The sequence below is a fragment of the Galeopterus variegatus genome, unplaced genomic scaffold, assembly GCF_000696425.1.
Source record: "Galeopterus variegatus unplaced genomic scaffold, G_variegatus-3.0.2 Scaffold7951, whole genome shotgun sequence".
Taxonomy (NCBI): Eukaryota; Metazoa; Chordata; class Mammalia; order Dermoptera; family Cynocephalidae; genus Galeopterus; species Galeopterus variegatus.
The window spans coordinates 1-26,104 of record NW_007734062.1 but is presented as its reverse complement, the minus strand read 5'-3'; the positions used below and the strand labels follow the sequence as shown (position 1 = coordinate 26,104).

At 38.0% G+C, this 26,104-nt stretch overlaps 1 protein-coding gene across 1 annotated transcript in view; it reads left to right on the top strand.

Moving 5' to 3' along the window:
- LOC103608018 (protein artemis-like) overlaps window positions 1–23,327 on the top strand; it is a 27,606-nt gene extending 4,279 nt beyond the window's left edge. The window contains exons 2-13 of the mRNA XM_008592463.1: window positions 1,674–1,725; window positions 3,937–4,021; window positions 7,984–8,043; window positions 10,423–10,478; window positions 10,988–11,089; window positions 11,506–11,578; window positions 11,746–11,886; window positions 14,530–14,631; window positions 17,183–17,319; window positions 17,861–17,915; window positions 20,519–20,607; window positions 23,033–23,327. Of these exons, the coding sequence (XP_008590685.1) occupies window positions 1,674–1,725; window positions 3,937–4,021; window positions 7,984–8,043; window positions 10,423–10,478; window positions 10,988–11,089; window positions 11,506–11,578; window positions 11,746–11,886; window positions 14,530–14,631; window positions 17,183–17,319; window positions 17,861–17,915; window positions 20,519–20,607; window positions 23,033–23,327 (1,247 nt within the window). The remainder of the gene's footprint in view (window positions 1–1,673; window positions 1,726–3,936; window positions 4,022–7,983; window positions 8,044–10,422; window positions 10,479–10,987; window positions 11,090–11,505; window positions 11,579–11,745; window positions 11,887–14,529; window positions 14,632–17,182; window positions 17,320–17,860; window positions 17,916–20,518; window positions 20,608–23,032) is intronic.
- Window positions 23,328–26,104: the final 2,777 nt, after the last annotated feature.

The following is a 26,104-nucleotide window of genomic DNA, read 5'->3' as shown; positions in this document are numbered from 1 at the left end:
TTTGATTGTTTCCTTTGCTGTGCAGAAGCTTTTTAGTTTGATATAGTCCCATTTGTTTATTGTTTCTTTTGCTGCTTGTGCTTTCAGGCTTATGTTCATAAAGTCTGCTAATGTTGCAGGATACAAAATAAATGCTCCCAAATCAGTTGCATTTATATACTCAAATAATGAACTAACAGAAAGAGAAATAAAGTAAGCCCATTTACAGTTGTCACAAAAAAAAAAAATATATCTAGGGATTAATTTAACCAAGGAAGTGAAAGATCTTTACAATGAGAACTACAAACCACTTCTGAAAGAAATTAGAGAAGACACAAAAATATGAAAGATACTCCATGCTCTTGGATTGGAAGAATTAACATTGTGAAAATGTCTGTACTACCTAAAGTGATCTACAAATTCAATGCAATCCCCATCATAATGCCAATAACATTCTTCATGGAAATGAAAAAAAAATCTTACCTTTCATATAGAACAACAAAAGACCCCAAATAGCCAAAGCAATCCTGAGCAAAAAAATAAATAAATAAATAAATAAAGCCAGAGGCATAACACTACCTGACTTCAAATTATACTACAAAGCTATTGTAACCAAAACAGCATGGTACTGGCGTAAGAAAAGACAAACCAGTGGAGCAGAATTGAGAACCCAGAAATCACCCCTTCAGGCTTATAGCCATCTGATATTGGACAAAGGCAACAAAAACCTACATTGGGGAAAAGACTGCCTCTTCAACAAGTGGTGCTGGGAAAACTGGATATCTATTTGCAGAAGAATGAAACTAGATGTGCACCTCTCACCATACCCTAAAATTAATTCAAAATGGATTAAAGACTTAAGTATAAGACCTGAAACTGTAAAATTACTAAGGGAAAATATAGGTGAAACACTTCAGGAACTAGGTTTACTGGTTTTACCAATCACCACATACAGATTGAGGGCATGTGTGTATGTGGTGGTGGTGGCCATTAGAATAGTTAGAATTGGTTTGATTTAGCTAAACCATTTAGAAGAGTTGGGTCATTGTTGTCTAGGCCTTCACATGCTAAATATTCAGAATATATCAGAATGCACTATATGTTTAATGAACTCTTTGGTTTAATTGTTTCCTTTCTTTGTTGTCTGTGTCCATTAATTTGGAGGGCTGCAGAGCAAGCCCTATGTGGATAGTAATATCCCACCTTTCAACCCAGAAGTCATGGTGGGCTGAGAAGATGATGAAATGCTTCTTATTCCAGCCTTAGTCTGCGTGATTTCCTAGCAGATGCCATGGAAGCAAGCTCAAATTTCTAGATGGACTAGCTTGAGTGGCAGGATTGAATGGGTCACATAGGGCGAGGTGAACGATGGTTGGATGGAAATGAAAGAGAGTAAAGAGAAGGATGGAAGCACTTCTCATTCCTCTGTGGCTGCTCAGAGAGATTTAAACTCTGCTGTATGATGCAGGGGATCACTCTCCTTGTAAATTGCTTTTGATGGCTGAGGGACGGGCAGGTTTTAGTGGTTCCTGTCCTTGTTCTTAGAAGGATTGTGAATCAGTTGTGTTATAAAAGTGAAGCTCATGTGTTTTCTCTTAAAAGGAAGCTTAGAAAGAAAACAGCTCAGTTTCTTTGGGCTAAGGAATCCTCTGAAAAAAGAATGTGTTTATGATTTTTGATTCTTTTGTTTTTAGATCACATGAAAGGGCTAAGAGCCCCCACTTTGAAAAGAAGATTGGAGTGCAGGTAATTTATTTCGGTCCTTATTTGTGGTCGTAGTTGTGTTTTTTAAGTAGATATTTTAAGTGAAAAATAACATCTATACAGAAAAGTACATAACATCATAAGGGTACAGTGTAGTGAACTTTTACAAAGTGAGCACATCTGTGTAGCTTCCATCCAGATGAAGAAATCGAACATACCATTATCCCAGATCCCCTATCTCTTCCCAGTCATTTCCGTCCCTCAGAAATAACCTCTATTTTGACTTTTGTCATCCTGGGTTAGCTTTGGTTGTTTTTGAACTTTATATAAATAGAATCATACTGAATAGACTCTATGATATTTGTTTTTTCTACCTTAACATTATATTTGTGTGATTCATCCTTGCTATGGGTGCAGCAATAGCACATTCATTTTTGTTTGTTTGTTTTGGTGGCTGGCAGGTGCAGGGATCGAACCCTGGACCTTGGTGTTAACAGTACCATACTCTAACCAACTGAGCTAACCAGCCAGCCCCATAATTCATTCATTTTTATTTCTGTAAGTATGTGAGTGAGTGAATGAATGATTGTTCTGTTGTTAAGAATCATGTAGTATTGTTGGATCTTTTCTTAAAGCTGAACTATTGGATTCTTTTCCTGTAGTCATTGCATAAATCTAAATTCTAAATTCTCAAGATATATGTTTTGAAAATGCCTTTTTGATCTTTGAAACAGTGGATGTCAGGCTTTTCTTTTAACTGATAGCAATAGTCAGTGTTCTTGATAATGATAGCTAATCTTTATTGAATACTTACTGTATTCTTGGCGGTACCTATTTTTGAGTTCAGCAGTTTTTTCGAGTGCTTACAATGAGGCAGGCATTATACTGGAGGTTGAGAATACATGAGTGAGCAACACAGACTAAAATCCCTGCCTTCTTGGAGTTGACATTCTTATTAGAGCCTCTTGATAACCTTTTGTAGATATTATTATTATTTCTATTTTACAGATGAGGAAACTGAGGAACCAGAGAGGTTATATTAGTTGTCCAATGTCACTCAGCCAGTAAATGGAAGGACCCGGATTTCAACCAGGTCTGTCTCATTTTAGAGCCCATGTATCAGTTATCTATTGCTGCATAACAACTACCCCCAAACTGAGTGATGTGAAACACCACTAATCACATCTTATATCTCAATTTCTGTGGGTCAGGAATTCTGACAGTACAATGGAGATGGCTGGTTTCTGCCTGACTGGGCCTCATATAGGGCTGATATTATCTGAATACACACTCAGTATCTGACACCTGGGCTAGGAAGACTCAAACAGCTAGCAGCTAGAACATTTGGGGCTCCTTGGGCATCTCTCTCACTTTCTCTCTAAAAAATCTCCTTTGCATGATGGTTTCAGGATAACCTGACCCTAAATGGAGACTCAGGGTTAAACTGCATGTGTCTCAGAAGAGAGCCAGGAGGAAGCCATATTGCCTGGAGATCTGACTTAGAAAGTCATGTGGTTACTTCCACCCCATTGTGTGGTTAGGCAATTACAAAGGACTGCCCAGGTTCAAGGGGCGGGAACATAGACCCCTTCTGTCAATGGAAGAATTTCGATGTCTATTTCATAGACACATTTGCTTGAATGGCAAGATCCTAGGGAACACAACATTGACAGTGACACAGACCAAGCCTGAAACACCAGAAAAAACTGAGAAGCTTATATATAGATGGGAAATATAGTAGTGTGGCCATCTTTAGAAAATACAGTCAGCCATGGACTATATTCCTAACCTCTAAACTATACTATTGAATTTTTAAAGTTTATTATGAAATTAACTTCTGTTCACTAAAAAAAAAAAAAAGGAATAGATTTATATGAAGGAAAAAGCAGGAGTCTCTGTTCCTGACACCCCTTTCCTGTTCTCCAGAAGTAGCTTCACATTGGGTGATATCTTTCCATACATACCTGACACATAAGAACATGTATTTTTAACATAAGAGTGGTAAGGGAGAACTTTTTGAGGAGGTCAGAGAACACAGTATTTTCCCTTCCCTTCTGCTCTTGGTGGGACTGAAGTAGTCAGTGTGACATCGGGCACTGAGAACTCCTGTAACACTTTTTGAGCCAGTGCAGTTTCCAGATTACTAGAGAAAACTGATGTATGATGAATTGTGCTTCCTGGTCACCAAGGTGGTTTTGGATTGGACTGAAGCAGCCTTTTATTTATTTATTTATTTTTGTCTTTTCCTTTCAGCTTGAAGGTTTACCTGTACTGTTCTCCTGTTACTAAGGAGCTGTTGTTAACCAATCCGAAATACAGATTTTGGGAGAAACGAATTGTAAGTTTTATTTTTTGAATAACACAGATTCTTTTTTTTTTTTAATGTTTATATAGAAAATTATTTTCTCAACATACAAGTGAAGGAAAACATCACAAATTGAATTTAAAGTCAATTGATAAGTTACAAATTTAACACACAAAGATTAACATCCTCAATGCATAAAGAACTCTTAAAAATAGGTTAGAAACATCTTAACAGAAGTTTGGAAAAGGACATGAGCAGACAAGTCACACTCCAAAGACACCCATGTGGCTAATAAATGCATCCTAAGATCTTCTTGTGGGCAGGGGTGCGGTGGTCTACAGCCTCTGCCTCCTAATTCCTTTTTTAAGTGAGAAATATCTTTAGAGGTAGATTGAAAAAGGCATTAGAATTATTCAAAACCTTATTCTTCATATACTATAGTTATCCATGTTAATTGGAATATTGATATTTAGTCTTTTGTAATTCAGCAGTTAAAAAGAGGTTGAAATTTTGTTGTCGTTGTTGATTTGTTTTTCTTGTTCCTCAAGAGTGTAATCCAGGTCTTTAGTTTTGTTGGTTTAAACTGATTGACCCTCTAGCTAAGATGCATTTTAATATTTTTTAAAGTTTAAAATGTTCATTAACATAATTGCTAGATCCTTTTATTTAAATCATGGGATAGAATACAGAAATAAACATAATTTATGGGTTATAAAAGAAAGGGGTAACAAAAAAAGAAAAGAAATTAAAAAAAACAACAACAGCAACAAAAAGAAACAAAAATAAAAGAAAGGGGTAACAACCAGAAGGATAAAAATAGATTGGATAACTTTTAGTCTGGCAGAATAAAATGGATCTATGCAATGTAAAGTCGTCAAGAGAAGAAAAATGGAAGACTGGTGCATAGAAAGTGCAAAGATGGCAGAAAAAGTCCTCTTGTAACAGTAATTACTAGAAATATGAACGGATTTTACCCCACAGATATGTATAATCAATTATGTTTCAATTTAAAAATATGAATGGATCTACTTCAACTCATGATCAAAAGACAAATTCTCAGTTTAGATTAAAAAAATAAGGAAGATCTGCAAGTAGTAGTCTAAAAGAGACATAGCTAAAACAAAAGGATAAATATAGGTTGAAATGGGGGAAAAGAAAAAGAAAAAAAGACAGTTAGTAGCCAAAAATTCCAGACTGGCAATTTTCATATCATACAGGGTAGAATTGAAAAACAAAAGTCAAAGAGGTTGTTATTTACTGTTAAAAGGAACAATGGATCAAGAAGATGTGAACATATATGCAGTAGACAAAATAGACTCCAACTGGATAAAGTGATAACTGCTAGAACTTTATTACCCAGTGCTTCATCAGACAAGGAGAAAGACAAAATAGACTCCAACTGGATAAAGTGATAACTGCTAGAACTTTATTACCCAGTGCTTCATCAGACAAGGAGAACCACAATGAGTGAATAGAATTAGGCTTTGCTATGTCAATTAGATGTTAAATAATTGGGGAGCTGGCAGAGAAGTCTGTGCAGGTGTCATAAAGATTCTGTTTGATGTTTGACTGCCGGCAGCTTTCAAGTCCTGCCTCCTCCTCCCCCTTCTGCCCCACATTTGGGCAAGCTGATGAAAGCCTGCCCCTGCTTGGCACTGGCGTGAAGTTCAAACCAGGCATGCCCAAGCCCACCCCTTCAGCACAATAAAAACCAGGGCCTCTTCCTCCTGTTCTCTCTCAAGCCACAAAAGCCACAGTCATCCCAGGCTTGGATACTGTGCTGCCTTCCCAGAAAGTCGCATGATGTGAGTCAGACATTTTTCTCATACCCTCTCTATGTGCGTGTGGCACCATCCATTTCAACATCTGACCTGTTGATTGGGAGGGGGGCCCATCTCATCTCTGCAGAACAACCACAACAGCAAGGCTGTACCCTTTCCCTCTGGTGTTAGGCCTGGCCACTGATCAGGAAGGAAAGCTGGGAGAGATGCCCAGCAGCAGCTGGAATTGTGTGGTTCTGTCCTGTTTCAGTGAGCTGAACCAGATCAACAGTGTACATACACTGTTAGAACTTCTGGTGCCCTTCAGAGTGTTAAAAAATGGCTGCTAGTTCACTTCTGCCTTCCAAGTGTTTCTTGTGGCCAACTCTAACATGGAAGGGACTTATAGAAAAGTTTCAGCTTAGATAAGTTGATGTAATACAAGACCACCACATAATCTAAGGGAGAAATATACAAATCCACAATGTCCCTGAAGAGCTTAACATACCCCTCTCAGATACTGAAAGATAAAGGAGGCAGGAAATGAGTGAAGAAAAAGAAAATTTGAATGACATAATAAATGTGAACTAATAAAAAAAAAAAAAGCTTCAAACCCAGCAGAGTAAACAATATTTTGGGGGTATCTATGGAACATTTACAAAAATTGACCATGTCACAAAAGAATTCTTAAGAAATCCTGGTGCTCTTGGTTCTCTGACCATAATGCAATGATGCTGGAGATCAGAAATAAAAGGACAGCTAAAATCATCCCATATGTATGGAAATTAAATGGATACAATAAATACCCTTAGGTTAAAGAGGAAATTGTAAAAATAAACATACAGTACTTAGAACTGATGGACAATGGAAATATGACATGTCAAAATGTGTGGAACACAGCTAAGTTAGTACTTGAAGGGAAATTGATGGCATTAAATAGGTTTCTTAGGAAAAAGACCTAAAAATAAATAATATAATCTTCAACTCAATAAGATGGAAAAGGAGCAACAAAGCAAACCTAACCAAATGTGAAAGAAAGAAATAATAAAGAGAAAAGCAAAAATTTATGATATAGAGATTAACAAATACAGCAGGAAATAAATGGGAGGATTAACAAAACTAAAAGCTGGTTCTAGAAAGGAATAGAGGGTAATTTCTGCCAAGATGGATTTACAAAAAAAGATGCATGTAAAAATACAGAATGATAAAAAGGAAAATAACTATTGTACTAATAATAACAAGACCATTTTTTCCTGAAAATTAATATGCAAGTATATTTGATAATTTAGACAAAGTAGGTAAATATCTGGAAAAACAGAAAAATACCAAGTTAAGGCAAGAAAAGTGGGAAACTTGAATAAACATCAGCAAAAAATTTAAACAATTATCAAAGATCTCTTCTCTAAAAAAGCCTTAGGCCCAGATGGTTTTATAGGTGCATTTTACCAAGTGTTCAAAGAATAAATAATTCCTATATTAGATGAGTTGTTACAGGAAATAAGATAAGCTGCTCAACCTTGCTAGCAAAATAGATAATGATAGCATGTGGGGGAAAAAAGAGCTATTTCATATATGAACACACATGAAAATTCGAATTAAGATAGTAGCTAATTGAATCTAACAGTATTAAATAGTACATCATGAATAAAATGTTTTATTCTAGAAATGCAAGGATATTTTAACACCCACGCCTTAGTCATTGTAAATTTTATGACATTAGTGGACGAAAAAGAAAAAAATGTTCATTCATCACATACTGACTGAATGCTTCTTCTGTGCTAGCAGTGTTCTACTAAAATGGGCAAGTACACCAGGGAGCGCTCTGCAGCAGTTAGAACCTGTGAATGAGACATATGTGTCCTGGGCTGATTGACTGTCCTGTAGCAGGAAACCTGAACACATAGAACACAAGTCTACATGTTTTTACAAAGACTCAAATCCAGAGGGAGAGGGGAATGTGAGTGGTAGGGATGGGGAGATGGAAATAGAATTGCTGTGTCAAAGGATACATACATGTATAAGGCATTTAATACATACTGCCAAATTCATCTCAAGAAAGGTATTATTTTTGCTTTACCGTTTTTTCAAACTGTTAAAATATTTATTATAGTGAAATCAGAAACTGTCATCTAGGGTCTGTAACTTCGTCTCTTTGTCCCTTACGTTCCAAATGGCAAAGGCGTGTAGAGCCATGAAAAACTGATATAGACATGATCTCTTCTTTTATTTTAATAGATATCAATTGAAGTCGAAACTCCTACCCAGATATCTTTAATTGATGAAGCATCGGGTGAGGTAACTAAATATTAAATATTGTGTGATTTTTTAAAAAATTTATGCTAAAATGATTGTCTTTCTCCGTGATTTTGAATGCTCATTTAGCCATAAATAAAAACTTAGTAATTGTGTGAGTTTTTAGGAAAACAAAAAAACAAAAAACCAAAACATTTATGATTGTCTTAGTCCATTTGGGCTGCCATAACAAAATACCATAGACTGGGTGGCTTAAACAGACATTCATCCCTTACAGTTCTAGAGGCTGGAAGTCCAAGATTAAGGCTCTCACAGGTTAGGCGTCTAGTGGGGTCTGCTTCCTGGCTTAAATATGTCCTTACCTGGAAGGAGTGGCAGACAAGCTCCCTCAGTCCTCAGGCTCCACCCTCAGGAACTAATTACCTTCCAAAGGCCTCCTAATGAAATCATGTTGGGGGTTAGGATTTCAACATGTGAATTTTGGAGGGACACTAACATTCAATTCATAACAGTGTTGTATTTATTTCCTATACTGAAAGGATTGGATGTAGCTTATTTTTTGTCAAAGTTGCTCTTTTTTAGAAATACATGCTAATGATGGGAACACCAGGTGTTGATATTACTACTATATGATGTCATTGTCACATTTATTAAGTTTATTATAACATTCAGGATATGAAATGGTTAATAGTTTTGTAGCAAATTTATGTATAATTTTTTTTTCAAATCATTTTCTTATTCAAAATAAAGTCATTGCCCAAATGCATAAAACATATTTTTTATTCTTAAATTTGGAAGTAAGTACTTTTATAAATGTACAAGGGTACTTCAAAAAGTTTATGGAAAAATAGAATCAAAAGATGGTACAAATCTGTCCATGAACTTTTTGTATCATTTTGTATTGTTTTAATAGTAAGTAGGAATATGGACCTACCTTTACCTTCTTTTTAAAAAAATACCTTAAATTATACCTAGGACTAGGAGGTAGTTTCCTATTTTCTGGCAATCTAGTTAATATTAGTTCTGTAACCTGATTATAATGTGTGGCTTTAACATGTTTAATTCTGAAAGTGTCTTGTGTTGTACAAATGTGATCAGAACAGAGACTGACTTTTTCAGATATTTCTTTTTTGGAGAAGATCGGACAGTTGAAGTATTCCTCTCATCAAGTTATCCTAAGGGAGGATTACAGACCCAGTTTTCGGTGGGTTAAAAAGGAGAAAAAAAATGGATGGCCTGAGCCTTTCTAAATGTCATCTTGGGCTCAGTTAGTTAAATGCTGGTGCAGGGAATACTATAATTTGTTTGCAGCCTTTGCCACAGACAAGTATGTTAGTGAAAGGCTTTCTCAAAACTGGGCAGCAAACAGTAGGCAGGCTCTTATTGAGCAGAGTGTTGCTGTCCCACTCTCATCTTTTATGTGTCTTCTTGTGCGCCCTGGCTTTTGTGCATTATTTATCCAGCACCAGCCAACGGAAGACTCCATTTGAAAGAGGTCTTCAGAATAAAGAATATTAGCCTTCCATGAGGAGCCACCATTCTTGGCGTGTCCAGAGCTCTGTCCCCACTTGCTGATAGCTGGAGAGACAGCACTGCCCGGCAGCCTCTGCCCTAATAGGACAGTGTGATATGCAATGTGGTGAATTGGGACTGGGGTACATCCAGACAGCTTTATTGAGATATAATTCATATACCATACAATTTACCATTTAAAGCATACAACTCAGTTGCTTTTAATATAGTCACAGAGTTGTGTATCCATCACCATAATCAATGTTAGAATATTTTCATCACCCCAAAAGAGAAACCCTGTACCCCCTGCTGTCATTCCCTACCTCCCTTCGCCCCAGCCCCTGGCAACCACTACTCTACTTTCTGTCTGTATGGATTTGCCTATTCTGAACATTTTGTGATCATACAACATGAAAAGATCATACAACATGATCTTTTGTGACTGGCTTCTTTCACTGAGCATAACGTTTTCAAGGGTCAGCCACGTAGTGCGTATGCTGGTGTTTCATTACTTTTTATGGCCAAATAATATTCCATTGCATGGCTATACCACATTTTGTTTATTCGTTCATCAGTTGACTGACATTTGGGCTGTTTCCACTTTTATGCTAGTGTGAAGAATTCTGCTATAAAATTCATAAACAAATTTTTGTGTGAATAGACATTTTCATTTCTCTTGGGTATGTAACTAGAAGGTGGAATCACCAAGTCTTGTGGTAACTCTGTGTTTAATTGTTGAGTGGATATAGATTCTACTTATTTGGAGGATTTGGAGAATGAGGAATTTGGGGAAGACTGGCAGCAAGTTCTTGAGAGGTGCTTGAATGTATTTTATTAAGGAGGGTTGTATTTAGCTAGGTTTTAATGATAACTTCTTCTGTTATTATTTTTTCTTTATTTTCTTTTTAGAAGGAAGAGATTGTTGTGACTCTCTTACCAGCTGGTCACTGCCCAGGATCAGTTATGTAAGGGTGCTCATCTATTTTGCCGTTTTACTATATGTAGGGTCTAAAAAATAATATGTATAAGCAGAATGGACTATTTTTCTGGCAGTTTCTTTAATCTTTGTTTCCAAATTGAACTTGGGGGACTGAGGTAAGGATCAGATTTGAAACATGGCTTTCTTATCGTGGAAGTCTTCAATAGCTGTTTCTCCAATGACTGCATTTTCTCATCATACAGATCTTTCTTTTCATGAACAGAAATGATCTCAATATATAATTGAGAGTGCAAACATATTTCATGGAACAACTCTTACAAACTCAGTAGAATCTCAATTCTGTTATTTTTTTCTACTCTAGGGAAGAGGGGCAGTTAAGTGCCTGGTGTGGTACTTAAAAGCTATTGAAATTCCATTAACATTGTATCATAATGGATATGTTTGGCAGGAAGCATTTGCTGTGGATTTAGCATGTATTTGCTTTATTAAGATTTCATATGAGATTTAGAAGTCACTGATATATTTCCTTGTCAGGTTTTTATTTCAGGGCGATAATGGAACTGTCTTGTACACAGGGGACTTCAGACTGGCGAAAGGAGAAGCTGCCAGAATGGAGCTTCTGCACTCTGGGGGCAGGTAGTGGGCCTCATGCAATTCTTGAATGTAAGCCCACATAGTTAAAAAAGTTTTATTGCTCTTTTCCCACCAAACATAAGCCTTTGTTTCTATTAGAAATCAAATTTGATTATAATATTTGTTTCAGGAGAGCAAATTTTTCTCCTTGAAATGGGGTAACGGAATATTCTGTATGCTGATTGGATACATGAATTTGTCAAAATCCATTGGATCATTTATGCAAAATCTGTGTATTTTATGGTATGGAAATCATTTCCCAACAAAGTCAATTTAACAAGAAAATTCCAAAAACGAACAAACAAAAACCCCCCAAATTCCAAATGGAATGGAATACCCTGTAAAATAACTGAGAGTTTAAATTTTACACATAATTTATGTCATGTTAGATGGCTAACACCAATTTTTCTTTCTTTCAGAGTAAAAGACATCCAAAGTGTATATTTAGATACTACTTTCTGTGATCCAAGATTTTATGAAATTCCAAGTCGGGTAAGTCCACCTGGAGAAACCGTATGATCATCCGGCCAGGCCACATTTCTAGTATAAAGTTGGTTGGATAAATGTCCCTCTTGGCACAAATACCTGTGGATGTTGGGAATGAAAAGGGCAAATGAGGTTCCTCAGAGTGTTAAGTGTCTTTTAAAAATCCTGCCCAGGGGGAGTGTTTAAATGGAATTCTAGAGCTGGTTCGAAGCTGGATCACTCGGAGCCGGTACCATGTGGTGTGGCTGAACTGCAAAGCAGCTTATGGCTATGAATACTTATTCACCAACCTCAGCGAGGAGCTCGGAGTCCAGGTAAGGTGCATTCCTTCTTTTCTCTCACTCCTTTTTATATCCTCCCAACTTCACCTTTCCTTCCCCTCCCACTCCGCAAATAACCCACAGTGGCAGCAACCTGTGAAAATGGGTCTGCAGCAGCCCCTCTGAAGTAATGTGTATCATCTATTTATCTACTTATTTTTATTTATTTATTTATTTATATTTTAATTTTTTGGTAGCTGGCCCATACGGAGATCTAAACCCTTGACCTTGGTGTTATAACACTGCGCTCTAACCAACTGAGCTAACCAGCCAGCCCCATTACATCATCTTTGTTTACTCACGTCCTCATTGGAGGGAAGGGACAGAAGCCCACGTGGCTTAGAAGAGCCTTCAATGAAATGCCCGTCAGAGGGAGTATTTTTTTCCAAACTGTCGGTCATGAAATTAATTTAGTGATTGTGATCAGCATTGAAAATAAATTTGAACTAGGAGATATCTGACTGTGTAACTTGCTGTCAGAATAATTATCATTTTGGGAAAATTGACCTAGGGAATCAGACACATACATGAAAAAACACACATGGATGTATATGTGTGCCGGGTGGCCATGGAAATCATATCTCTTACTGCGGGTCATGGTCAGCAACGTGTGAACACTGTCCTGGAGCACTGGTTCCTGAGCTGCATTGATGGGTCAGTCTCAGGCTGAGAGGGAGTTTTCCCCCATCCCATCCGGATGGTTCCTTCCCCACTGCTCCCTACTGGGCTCCCAAACCCTGAGCAGCAGAGCCCAGGGTGTGGGCGGGTTGCAGGTAGCCCCCTTCCAGCAGCACTCACATGAAGAGTAAGGCTTGTGCTCTTGTCCCTAAGAGAAGATGGAGTTTTGATGACTCTGAACAAAATGAAGTACTGGAACTAACTGGCCTTCTAAATTCTACTTCATTTTGTAGCTTTTAATATACGAGGGTACCTCAAAAAGTTGTGGGAAAATGGAATTAAAAGATAGTATGAATCCTTGCGTGAATTTTTTGAAGACCCCTGGTAGATCCCCCAGCTAACAAACTTGTACCAAGAACTTTAGTAGAGTTAAATGATCTTGTTTTTCTGCATTTGAAATTTCAAAAATCCCTCCCTTCTCTGTCCCTCCCTCCTTCATGAGTTTTTACTTCCTAAGTCCTTCTTTCCTCAGTTTCTTCCTTCCTTAAGTCCTTCTGTCCAAATGTGTAAAGTTGCCAGCTCTCCATTTTGGGAAGGATTGCTTTCATTTAGAGATTGCCCTTCCTTTGTTTTTTGGTGTTAAAATGGCCCTTTAAGTTAAAAAATCACAGTGATAATAGATCGTGTGTTATCACACACTCATATACTTATATGTACTACCTGTACTTTTTAATTCCCTCATGCTCTCTTTTGACAAAATATAAATGAAGCAACCATTCGTCAGTCTCAGATTTGCTTTGTCAATTTTAGTGGTGTGTGGTATGGAGAAGACTGGGAGCTTCCGTTCTAGGGCCCTTGCAGGAAAAAGCCGTGGGCTGAGGAGGGGGCTCAGGGGTGGCAGGAAACAGGCCTTTGGTGGTGACCTCAGAGTTTCCTCTAAGCAAACTGCCTCCAGCGTGAACCCTATCTTAAGTCTAATAATCCTTTTGCAGGGCATAGGAACAATTTTAAAAAGGGAGAGCAGTGAGGTTTTTGACTAAGTAAGGGACTTTAGTGGTGATCTATGGCAATTTTTTCAGTCTTCAATTTTGTGGGAGTGAACGTTTCTATAGCTCTCTTTGTACATCTCAGTATTTACCTCCTTTTCCCCCCTCCACAGAGAGACCAGAAAATCAAATTCATTGTTACTTATTGGTCACTAGTAGATGGGTAATGAGCAGAGTAGGCCACAGAATAAGGACGTAATTATACTGTATTCTTTTTATACCTGTCTTGGTATCAATTACCATGGCAACTTGACATTATTCTAATCTGTTATTCAGACATCAAAATGGGAACACTACTTTTTTTTTCTTTGCCATTTCAGAATGCTAATATGAATTTTGCTACTTATTTACTTTGAAGTAGCTAGAAGATAAGCTTTAAGTAAAACTGACACATTGGTTTTAACACTTTAAAATGAATTAGCCTTAAATTTTAAAAGTTTGAATAATTGCTTTTCTGCATCAGCTCTCCCCCTTTAAGCCCAGTGAAGTGAGGGGATCTGGGTTCTCTGCTTTCTAGTCCAGTTTTCCCCCTACCAACTGCCCCTCTGTGCCGCCTTGTGTGTATGTCTTTAAGAGTAGGTGATTTTTGATTGTTTTTGTCTGCTCTGTTCATTGCTATATACCCAGTGTTTAGAATAAAGCTTGACACATAGTAGGTACACAATAAATATCAATTGAATGACTCTTGAAGAACTGAAGGACAATATTAGCACGATCAAATGATATCCATGAGCCACGTCTCCATAATTTTTTACCACCAGCAACAGGCAGTAACCTTGACTGGCCAGCCCTTTGCCTGCTGACAGCTTGGCGGGATTCTCATGTGCACAGAAATAGCCATAAAGTAGGTTTCAAGAAAGAAGAGAGGGTTAGTTTACTAACTGGATGTTTGGCCCCTGAATAATTACCCTGGAAAAATTTGTATACAGGAGACACATTTCGAGTGATTTGCTTATCTCTGTTATTTTTTTAGGTTCATGTGGATAAACTGGATATGTTTAGAAACATGCCTGACATTCTTCATCATCTTACAACAGACCGTAGCACTCCCATCCACGCATGCCGGCACCCAAAGGTACATGTGGAAGTGACTTTTCTCATATTGTTTGTCTGATCCATAAAAACAGAATTTTAGGTCAAGAATGAACCTCAGAAATTCCATTTTTAGGGTCCTTACTTCACAAATGTAAAACCTGAGGTGACAACTGATCCTAAGTTGTTAACTCAAGGTCATGCAACTATATATCACTGTATTCCATTACAGTACATGACATAATTAGTAAATAGATGCAGATTCTTACATCTTTTAAATGAAATATGTTCCTACACATTTGAGAATACAAATTTATTTGTAACAAAATTAGTGATATGTTATAGCTTATAACTAAAGGAAACACATATTCATGATCCACTGCTATTTATTTTTGAGACTCGTGACATGCACGTTTATACACTTTATTTTTCTTCTACTCGTTTGAGATGAATATCTAGATATAACTTCAGACTTTGAAATAGTTACATGTATTAATTTTTTTTTTTTTTTTTGTCTTTTGTCTTTTTTCCGTGTCCGGCAACGGATTGCAACCCTCAGTGTTGCCCCCGTACCGGACCGGGGACCGGCAACGGGATCGCAAGCCGCCTACATGTATTAATTTTAAAGGAATTTTAAAGGTCCAATTTTAAAGGAATGTTTCCAATATCTTTGCAACTTGTAAGTTGTTTCCTAATGCCTCCATAGAACTGGCTTCTGTTATTAAATGCCAGGTATAAGGCTTTCATTTTGAATTTGCCTTTAAAATGTTTTTTTCATTTTAATTGTTAATACTAATTAGTATTCTTCAAATGCAGTGGTATGAGTGATCATAATTTTCCTCTGAATTTTAAAAAGCATTCAAATGCTGAGAAATTGTTTTAGTAAGCAGTGCATTTACACATTTAGATCTCCATCATAGTACTATATTGGCTCCATCAATCAAAAACCTAAAAGAAAGTTGCTCAGCCAGGGCTGGCCCGTGGCTCACTTGGGAGAGTGTGGTGCTGATAACACCAAGGCCAAGAGTTCAGATCCCTATATAGGGATGGCCGGTTAGCTCACTTGAGAGAGCGTGGTGCTGACACCACCAAGTCAAGGGTTAATAAGATCCCCTTACCAGTCATCTTTAAAAAAAAAAAGTTGCTCAGCTCTAATAAGAAAGCATAGTTTTAAGCGAAAAAAGAATTCTTATCTACAGCATGGAATGTTCTCCTTCATGCCACTGTAAGAGAGCTGCAAGGTAAGAAATTACTTTTGATGATTGGTAAGCTGCATATTATAATTTGCATTCATGAATTTCTTCCATCATGTTGGGTGTGTATACATATATATAAATGCTTATATATACACACACATCTGGTGGATTCTTGGATGGATAAAAATAATGTAGATACAAAATATAAACCATTTTGTCCTTTTTTCTGTTGGACTTGTAGTCTTTGACCCTGTGCCCCATAAATCTCTTAATTGGAAAATTTCCTTTTGCTCTGAATTTTCTCACATCTGACCAAGCACCTTAATTTGTAATCACTACTGCTGTCATTTTCCACATGGCTACTTTTCTTGAGACACTACTTCTAGTGGCTTAAGGTATTTCTTAGATCACGTAGCCTTTAAAAATGCTGACTGCCCCAAAATAAACAAACAAACAAACAAACAACATCAACAACAAAATATAGACTGCTGGGTCCAGAGCTTGTAGGGTCCTGTTGCTATCTCATTCGCAACTTCAGTAGAAACAGCACCAAAGGCATCCTGGAAAAGATTTGATTGGGATGGAGTGTTAATGGTTTTGAAGGATCTATATCTAAAAATGATGTCTTTGGAAAAATCATCATTTTTCAACCTGTTGAAAACACTTTTATTTGTTAACTTTTTTTTCCTCCAACTTTGTTTTGAAAAATTTTAAAACAGAAAAGTTGTTAGGCTAGTACAAAGAACACCATATACCCCTTCATCTGGATTATCTGGATCTGCCAATTTGTTAACAATTTGTCTCAGTCTCTCTCTCTCTGTAGCCAACCTCCACCCCAAACCATTTGAGAGTAAATTCAAACTTCATGGCACTTTACCACAAATCCTTGAGCACATGTGTCTTGAGAACAAGAGCAGATTCCTATGTAACCACAATATAGCTTTTCCACTCAGGAAATTCAATGTTGATACAATGTGATTAGCTAGGATACAGTCTGTATTCAAATTTCCTCAGTTGTACCAATAGTGTCCTTTATAGCTTGTGGGGACAGAGGAGCAGGGACATGTGAGATTTAATTAAGGATCATGTGTTGCATCCACCTGGGGTCTCTGTTGATGTAGATCTTGTCTCCAGCCTTTCATTTCTCTTTCCTCATACTGATGGTTGCTGGGGTCTCTGTTGATGTAGATCTTGTCTCCAGCCTTTCATTTCTCTTTCCTCATACTGATGGTTGTTTTGCAGAATGTTCATCAATTCGGAATTATCTGATTTTTTTCGTCATGTCTACATTTTATTTTTCATGTTTGAAACTTATTTATATTTATTTTTGAGACCCTACCAACACACAGATATGTTGAAAATGTAGAATTGTTTTTCTATATTTTTTATCTTTTTTAGGCAGAGGAATATTTTCAGTGGAACAAATTACCCTGTGGAATTACTTCCAAAAATAGAATTCCACTCCAAACAATTAGTATTAAGCCATCTACCATGTGGTTTGGAGAAAGAACCAGAAAAACAAATGTCATTGTGAGGTAAGAAAGCAATGTCATAAGTCTTCTGAGAGAAACCTTGTTTAAAGGTAAGTTATCTGATTTAATTTAGCTTAAATGCAGTTAAGCCTAAGTCCAAGAAGAGGATATAACTGTGGGAAATAACTTCTTAAACTTAAACTTTATTTAAGTTGAAGGTATGCTGCCTTTAAACCTATCGCAATACCATTAGCCAACAAATCCTGAGGTCTACTGTAGTGTGTTAGATAAGATGGTTGGCGACGGAGGGTATCCGAATGCTTGGCTAAGAGTTATAGCCTGATGTCATAGAGAATAGATGCCCTTGGCAGAGTAGAGGAGTTACCATATGACCATATCTTAGCAACATTCCTTGACTTTGGCTATTCAGAATGTCTACACCAGATTTCCATTTCTGGAAGAAGTTCATTCCTACCCGAAGAAGAAATTCCTGATTGAAGGGTGATTGCATACTGAAATAGCCTAAATGGGAAGGGTGGAAGTTTAGAACATAGTTTAGTTTTGCTAACTGACCTTTTTATTTTCTATTTTCACTTCCCTTTAGGACTGGAGAGTGTTCATACAGAGCTTGTTTTTCTTTTCATTCCTCCTTCAGTGAGGTAAGAGGATCTCATGTACTTATAACCCTGGTTGCTGACCATTCCAAAGCCTTCATGGTTGACAGCACCCCCCTTGATTTCCAGAGGCATCTCTTTTTCTATTCAAATCTCATTTTCTTTCAGTTTTTTTCTAAATACAGTCAGTCCTCATTATTTGCAGATTCCATATTTCCATGTTTGCCTACTGGGTGAAATTTATCTGTAACTCCAATATCCGTGATCACAGTGCTTTTGTGGTCATTTGTAGACATGTATAGTGTGGTAAAAAAGTTGAGTCACCAACATGTGCGTGCCCAGCTCAGGTCCAACAAGGGGACACTGCCTTTTAGTTTCAATTTCACACTGTAAACAAGTGTCCCTTTTGTGGTCTATTGCGTGCCATGTTTTTTGCATTTCTATGCTTTTTCTTGGTGATTTCTCTATTTACAATGGTGCCCAAGCATAGTGCTGAAGTTCAATCTAGTATTTATAAGTCCAAGGAGGCTATGATTTGCCTTATGGAGAAAATACACATCAGATAAGCTTTGTTCAGGCATGAGTTACAGTGCTGTTGGTTGTGAGTTCAGTGTTAAAGAATCAACAACATATATTAAATGAAGCATCTTTAAACAGAAACATACATAAAACAAGGTTATTATTGATTGCTTGAAAAAAACGATGTCACCAGAGGCTTGCAGGAATTTACCCTGTATTTTCCCTAGGAGCAGTGGTTCAGTATTCACTAATTCAGTGTTCACAGTGACTTTACAGACCATAACTACTGCGAATAGTGAGAACTGACTGTATTAATGTATTGTTTTAAGGCAGGCATTTGATGAAAGTGTGTAAACTTATACAAGTGAGAGAGGGTGCTTCTCTGTTAGGTGTCTCTTGACTCCTTGTGGCCACTTCATCTCTGAGTAGTAATGAATCTTTTCTGCTATAGGCTTGATCTTACTTTATCCTGATTCCCTTAAGAAGCCTTAGATTTCTACCAGCCTCAACTCTGATTGATTGTGCAAATCAAATAGGTGGTGGGCAGGCAAGTAATGGTTTCTATTTGCACGCCTACTTTGAAGGTACAAAAGAAATTGTTTATGAAAGATATCTAAAGAATAGATCTTCCTGCCTCCCCACTGTCCTAACTAAAGTAGCCATTTTACTTTAATATAGAGTTATTGGTAATTCCTGGGTTCCTGTCTCTTTTAATTTGGTCCTTTATTTGGGAATTTGGATACTAATAATTACTTTGTGCTAAGTCTTTCCATTTGCAAAAGGGAATAAAGGTTTTTGTGTTGTCATTATCAACTTTGTAATGGATAATTTTAATAAATGTTTCACCAGGTACTGGGCTAAGCACTGTACATGTGTTATCTTCTTTATACTTTTAGATGAAGAATCTAAGACTTAAAGACTTAAGGTAACTTGACCAAGATCACAAGTTCACTAAGATCTAATAAGCGACAAAGCTGAAATTGGTCTGGGTTGTAGATATGTTTTGATGAACAGTGACACAGTTCCTCTGTTTAGCAGTCTGAACTTTACAAAAAATTAAGTGATTTATGAAACTTTTCCATGTAATTGTGCTTGTTTAGAATTGTTGGGAAAGGCAGTCTACACGTGCATAGTCTTTCAACCCCTACTTGGCCACATAAGAACATGCCTTGGCCCTGGAAACTTCCTTAACCAAGAGATAAAGAGTGCACACACCTCTGTTGGCTTATCACCCTATGTAGGAGCATCTTTCTCTGTTTGAGTCTCACAAACTCTGCCTCTGTGTCAACAGCCCTCAGGCTTATCTCAGCTTTCAATGTTTCAGACACCACAGGGCAGAGGAGAGGGAAGGTGGGGTACTTCCTGTGCGGGAGGAGAGGGGTGCGTGTAAGCAAATTGCCTTGCATGGCTGCAGGAGAGAGAGGCCCGCTGGCCATGGGGGACTGGCGCACACTATTGAAGCTGATCTTGTGCTGTCTGTCTTCTTTAAGTAAAGCCTCGTTCCTTCCAGTGCTTGACTGTGTTGTTTTCTCCTTGGCAATTCCGATATCAAGATGCAATGGGCAGAAGCATTTGGAGTCCTGCGCCAGTGCATGGTGTTCTGCTCAAGGAGAATAGAACATTAGAACAAGTCAAGTAACCCCGAAGATGCAGCTCCCATGATGTTGCTAATGACTGTTTGTAGGAGGAAAGATATGCCGTTTTAAGACCTTGTTGTCTTGTGCGTATTATAGTTGATAGCTAAGTTCTAACTCACTTGAAAGGGGATTTGTTAAATATGGGCGAAGGACCATCTTAGACAAGGAAACAAATGTCCTATTAAAAAATAGAGTCTTTGAATCCCGTTAATCAGTGATCTTAAGCTCTTACCGTGGAACAGAATCACCTGGGGAACATTTAAATGTACTGAGTATTGTTCAGTGTTCAAAGGATCTTTGGGAGTGAAGTCTGGGCATTGGGTATTTCTTTTTCCTAAGAAGTCCCCAGGTGATCCCCACGTGCAGTGGGCACTGGGAACCAGGGCTGTAAGAGATTTCTGCTTCTCTTTACCCTGGCCTCCCCTTACCTCCTCTAACACTGCAGTCTTTCATTATAGAGATAACTGATCCATTTTATTTTCCTTCTTCTAGATTAAAGATTTCTTGAGCTACATCTGTCCTGTGAATGCATATCCGAATGTCATTCCAGTAGGCACAACTATGGATAAAGTTATAGAAATGTGAGTAGTTGCTACTTGCAGAACTTGTATTGTTTCTATTGTGGCTCTTAGCTAGGGGACAAAGAATAGTTTTGCCTGAATGTTTACAAATCTAGAACTGGCTTCTGTTGTGACACTTTTGAATTTATATTCATTTCCACTTTTTGCTTTCAGTGTTTCCTTTAGTTCACAGTGAGGCAGGATGCACAGGTAGTGTTTGTCATTTGGCCTTCTTTGAGTCCTGGTTCTACCTTTTCCTAGCAGTGTGATCTTGGCCAGATCACTTCTCTGAGCTAGTCATTTTGAGTCATCAAAATAGGAATATTTATGTCTATTCAGTGGCTTTCTCAGAGGTTTGCATATGACATATGAAAAGCACCTAGCACAGTGCCAAGTAGGTGGAAAGTTAAAGATATCTATTGAACGAATAAATAAAACCTAGAGGAAAGATGAAACAGTATAATAGATATCTTTTACTATTACTGTTTTCTTCACCTCTTTGAGTTTTATTTATCCATTCATTAAAGATTTCTTTAGTACCAACTATATGTTAGGCACTGTGCTTGTGACCAAGTTGACTAAGACAACACTCTGTCCCAACAGAGCTCTAGTCTCATGGGGAGGATGGCTGTAAATGGAAGCATACTGTACACAAGCCACTATGGGTGCGTGAAGGAATTAGGCCAAGGTGTCAGGGAATCTGTCCCAAAGACTCTCAGGAGGACTTACAGGACCAGTCTTGCCGATGTTGATGGAAAGTGGGATGCAGGAGCTCTGGAGGGAGGTCTGGGTTGGAGACAGATTTGGAGTTGGCTGTGCAGGTGATAACTGATACCATGAATACAGATGAGGTCACTGGGAGGGTGTGAGTAGGGGTCACCAGCTGAGGCCAGGATTCTGGGCAGCACATTTAAGTGAGGAGTGGAGGAAGAGGATCTGGAATGAAATATAGACAGAGTGGCCCAGACGGTGGGAGTAGAGCCAGGTGAGGATAATCATGTGGTGGAGGCAAACGAAAGGGAAAGTAGAGGGTGTCAATGTCAGTCAAATAATAAAGGCACGGCGAAGTGTCCTGTTACCTTGATAATTAGGCTGTTTGTGGGTGCTCAGGGAGAGCATTTTCAGTAGACTTGTGAATTAGAGGCCAGATTTCAGTTGTTTGAGAAATGGGTAACAAGTGAAGAAATTAAGAATATGGAGGACAGGCTATTCTTCCAAAAGTTGGCAGTGAAGGGAAAGTTACAGACAAGATGGTAACTGGAGGCAAGAGTCTAGAGGCTTTTGATCTTAAAATAGCCGAGATTTAAGTATACCTTATGGAAATAAACTTGAATATACGTAGAACTGAACATACTTAAGAATCACTTGGGGTGCTTGTTAAAATGCATATTCCCCCCTTGCATTTTTATCAGGGAATTCTATTGTGAATAGGTGGAAGAGGATGACCTCACTTTGAAAAAGTTACCCAAGGAGAATAGTTGAAATGACTGCAGAGAGAAACGGTAAAAGAGCAGATTCTAGAGGGGTTGCACAGGAATGGATGCAGAAAATATAGGAGTAGAGATTCTAGAGGGGTTGCACAGGAATGGATGCAGAAAATATAGGAGTAGAGATTCTAGAGGGTTGCACAGGAATGGATGCAGAAAATAGTTGTGGACCTGAGAATAGGAGCGAAGACATAAAATGGCTGTAGTTATAAATAATTGTCAGGCTGGGAGCTTAATGGCTCTCTTCAAGTGGTATGTTATATTTTATCCTAAAGGTTTCTGGGAATCTGGCAGAAGGAAGCATTTGGCCATGTGGCCCTCCAAAAGGGGTAGGGCAACTTCACATCTTATTTTGTGCCCTGTTGTATTTTATCTCCACTGTGTCTTAACTTTCAGACCTAGAATGAAGAGATCAAATTTGTGAGATTCTTGCAAGATAGAAGAAAACCTCATTAAATAGGGAAGGGAGCTGGCTGGTTAACTCTGTTGGTTACAGCATAGTACTGATTAAAATGGGAAGCAGGGGCTGGCTGGTTAGCTCAGTTGATTAGAGCATGGTGTTGATAACACCAAGGTGAAGGATTCAGATCCCCTTACCGGCCAGCCACAAAAACAGAAATAAAAACAGGGAAGCGGAAGCAGCTAGCTATACTATATTCCCTGAACACCAGAAGGTGTCACTGTATTACCTTCTAGTTTTTCCTGCTTTTCTGCATTGGAAGAGCAAAGATCTAAGTTTACTCTATTCTAATAATTACATATCTACCAGGCTGTATTTAGTGCATATATTTCCCACTTTGTTATATAAAGTGATTTTTAGCTATTAAACATTGCTTCTCAGGTCTTAAAAATAGTTGTGTGATTTTCCCTACCGTTGCATTTTTGTTATCTCTATAAATGATGCTTATATGCCAGCAGCTTTCTCAAAAGGAAAAATTAAATATTCTGATTCATTCCAGCTTAAAGCCTTTATGCCGATCTTCCCAAAGTACTGAGCCAAAGTATAAACCACTTGGAAAACTGAAGAGAGCTAGAATAGTCCACCTAGACTCAGGTAAGAATGGTCCTGGGTTCAGAAGTGTGGGCTTTCCGCAGAGACCGCTTTTCAGGATGCTCTGGTCTGGTGAAAGTGGCCTTGGGCAGAGTGACCCTGGGACCCACTGTAGCTCAGACTTGTTGCATGGTTTCAGGAAGAGCTTTGCTTTCCTGTCTTCAGCATATGAAATTGGGAGTCTGATCTACTTTGAAGGTTGAAAACAGGTGGTGAAAATGGTGCCCTATTGTATGGTGTCCTCAGCTTTCTGGAAGCATGCCCTATGACTTGCATAGGCCATCGGAGAGGCTGTGTTGTTATCCTTGAATGTTTCCTTCAAGATAGTAGTAAATTCTGGTAATGCAGACTCTTCTTGTCATCACTTCTTTTTTTTTTTTTTTTGTCTTTTTCGTGACCGGTAAGGGGATGGCAACCCTTGGCTTGGTGTCGCCCGCACCGCACTCAGCCAGTGAGTGCACCATAGTATGGCTGGCTTATTTCACTCAGCATATTTATTTTGAGATTGACTCATGTGGCATGCATGAATAGTTCATTCTTTTTTATTGATGAGTAGTAGTCTACTGCATGAATATATAAGGATACCTCAAAAAGTTCATGGAGCCAAGGGCAACTCCCTCCACCCGGAAGCAGGCAAGACAGCACACCCAGGGTCCTAGGCAGAAGCTGAGGGCAGCCTCCTCCCGCCCCCACCCCCCAGGAAGCAGGCAAGAGAACATGCCAGAAACACCACTTCTGTGCAGGTAGCCCACCACAGCCACGGCTGCTGCAAAAGTGGCTTGATGCCCATGGCTATAGCCATAGCCACCATGCAGGCAGCCTGCCAGGCAATTGACTGCATTGACACAAGGAGAGTCAACAGTGGAGACTGGAAAAAGAAAAGGATGTCTCTCTCCTCAAAGCCTGCTCCAGAATAATAGAAGAAGCAACTGCTCTACCAGATGACCAGATATCAACATAGAGATACTAGAAATATGAAAAACCAAGAAAGTACTACACCACCAAAAGAATACAGTAATTCTCAAATACCAGACCCTATAGTAAGTGGTAATTATTAGTAATATAGTAATTCTCAAATACCACATCCTTGAAATGATTGAAAAGGAATTCCAAGCAACAATCTTAAGGAAACTCATGAGAAGACTCAGACTCAGTCAGACAACTAGAAAAAAATCCAGGATATGAAGGAGGAAATATACAAAGAGATTAACACCTTAAAAAAGAATGTAGCACAACTCATGGAACTGAAAGATTCACTCAAAGAAATAAAAAAACAATCAATAGCTTAAGCAGCAGGCTAGAACAGGCAGAAGAAAGAATTTCTGATCTTGAAGGTAGTCTTTTCAAAATAACCCAGGCAGACAAAAATAAAAAAGGAAAAAAAAATTTTTTAAATGAAAATCTAAGAGAGCTAGCAGACAACCTTAGGTGCACAAAAATTTGAATCATGTGTTTTCCAGAAGGGGAGTGGAAAGGAAAAGGCATGGAAAACCTATTCAATGAAATAATAATGGAAAAGTTCACAGGTGTTGGGAGACATGTATCTTCAGATCCAGGAGGCTCAAAGATCCCCAAACAGATTCAACCCCAAAAGATCCTCTGAGACACATTATAGTCAAACTGGCATAGCTCAAAGACAAAGAGAGAATCTCAAGAAGCAAGAGAAAAGCACTAAGTCACTTATCTATAAGGGAGCCCCTATCAGACTAACAGACCTCTCAATAGAAACTCTACAGATCAGAAGAAAATGGGATGATATATTCAAAATACAAAAAAAGAAAAAATACTAAAATGGGATGATAAACTCAAAATACCAAAAGAAAAAAAAAAAAAAGTATTCCAGTCAAGAATATTACCCAGCAAGGCTATCCTCCAGAAATGAGGGAAAAATAGTGTATTTTCCAGACAGACAAAAACTGCATAGCTCACCACTACACCAGCAGTACTACAAGAAATCCTGAAGGGAGTCCTGCATCTGGAATCTAAAAAACAATAATCACTACCACCAATACACAAGAACAGAACCCACTGGTAGCACAAAAATGCAAATGAGAAAGAGAATCTAAATCTTACCAGCCAAAAAACCCCATAATGACAATGTAATAAGGCCCCTGCTTTATTTTTGATTTTAGTAATTTCAGTCTTCTTTCTTTTTTTCTTGGTCAGGCGGGATAAAGGTTTGCAAATTTTGTTGATCTTTTTAAAGAAAAAAAAAATTGGCAGAATATATGCCAAAATATTGCTAGTGGTATTCCTTGAATAATAGAATTTATTATTTTCTTTTTTGTTCCTTCATATTTTCTAAATTTTTGACACTGTACATTAATACACATACAATTTATTCCTACATCTAATACTACAATGTACATGTAATTTCTGAAGTGCATAAGTGTTATTTTGAAAAAGTAAAAAATACATATATTAAAAATAAGAAGTTCATAGAAAGATTCATATTATCTTTTAATTACATTTTTCCATGAACTTTTTGGCGTACACTCATAGTACAATTTGCTGATCCATTTACCTTATGTTAGGGTTACTTCCAGTGTTCAGTTATTACAAAGAAAGCTGTTATGAACATTCATGTGCAAACTTTTGTATGGACATAGGTTTTTATACCTACAAGTGGGCCACATGGTAGCTGTATCTTTATGAAACTGCCAAATTGTTTTCCAAATCCAAAGTGGCTGGACCATTTTACATACCCACCAGAAACGTATCAGAGTTCCGGTTGCTCTTCACTGTTGCCGATAATTGGTATGGTTAAACTTTTTAATTTTTAGTACCCTAATCAGTGTGTAGTGATATTTTGTTGTGGTTTTACTTTGCATTTCTCTAATGACTAGCAATGTTAAGCATCTTTTAATGACTTATTTGCCATCCATGTATCTTCATTGGTGAAGTGTCTATTCAAACCTTTCTAGGGCCGGCCCGGTGGCGCACTGGATAGTGCGCCGCTTGGGAAGCGTGGCGGCGCTCC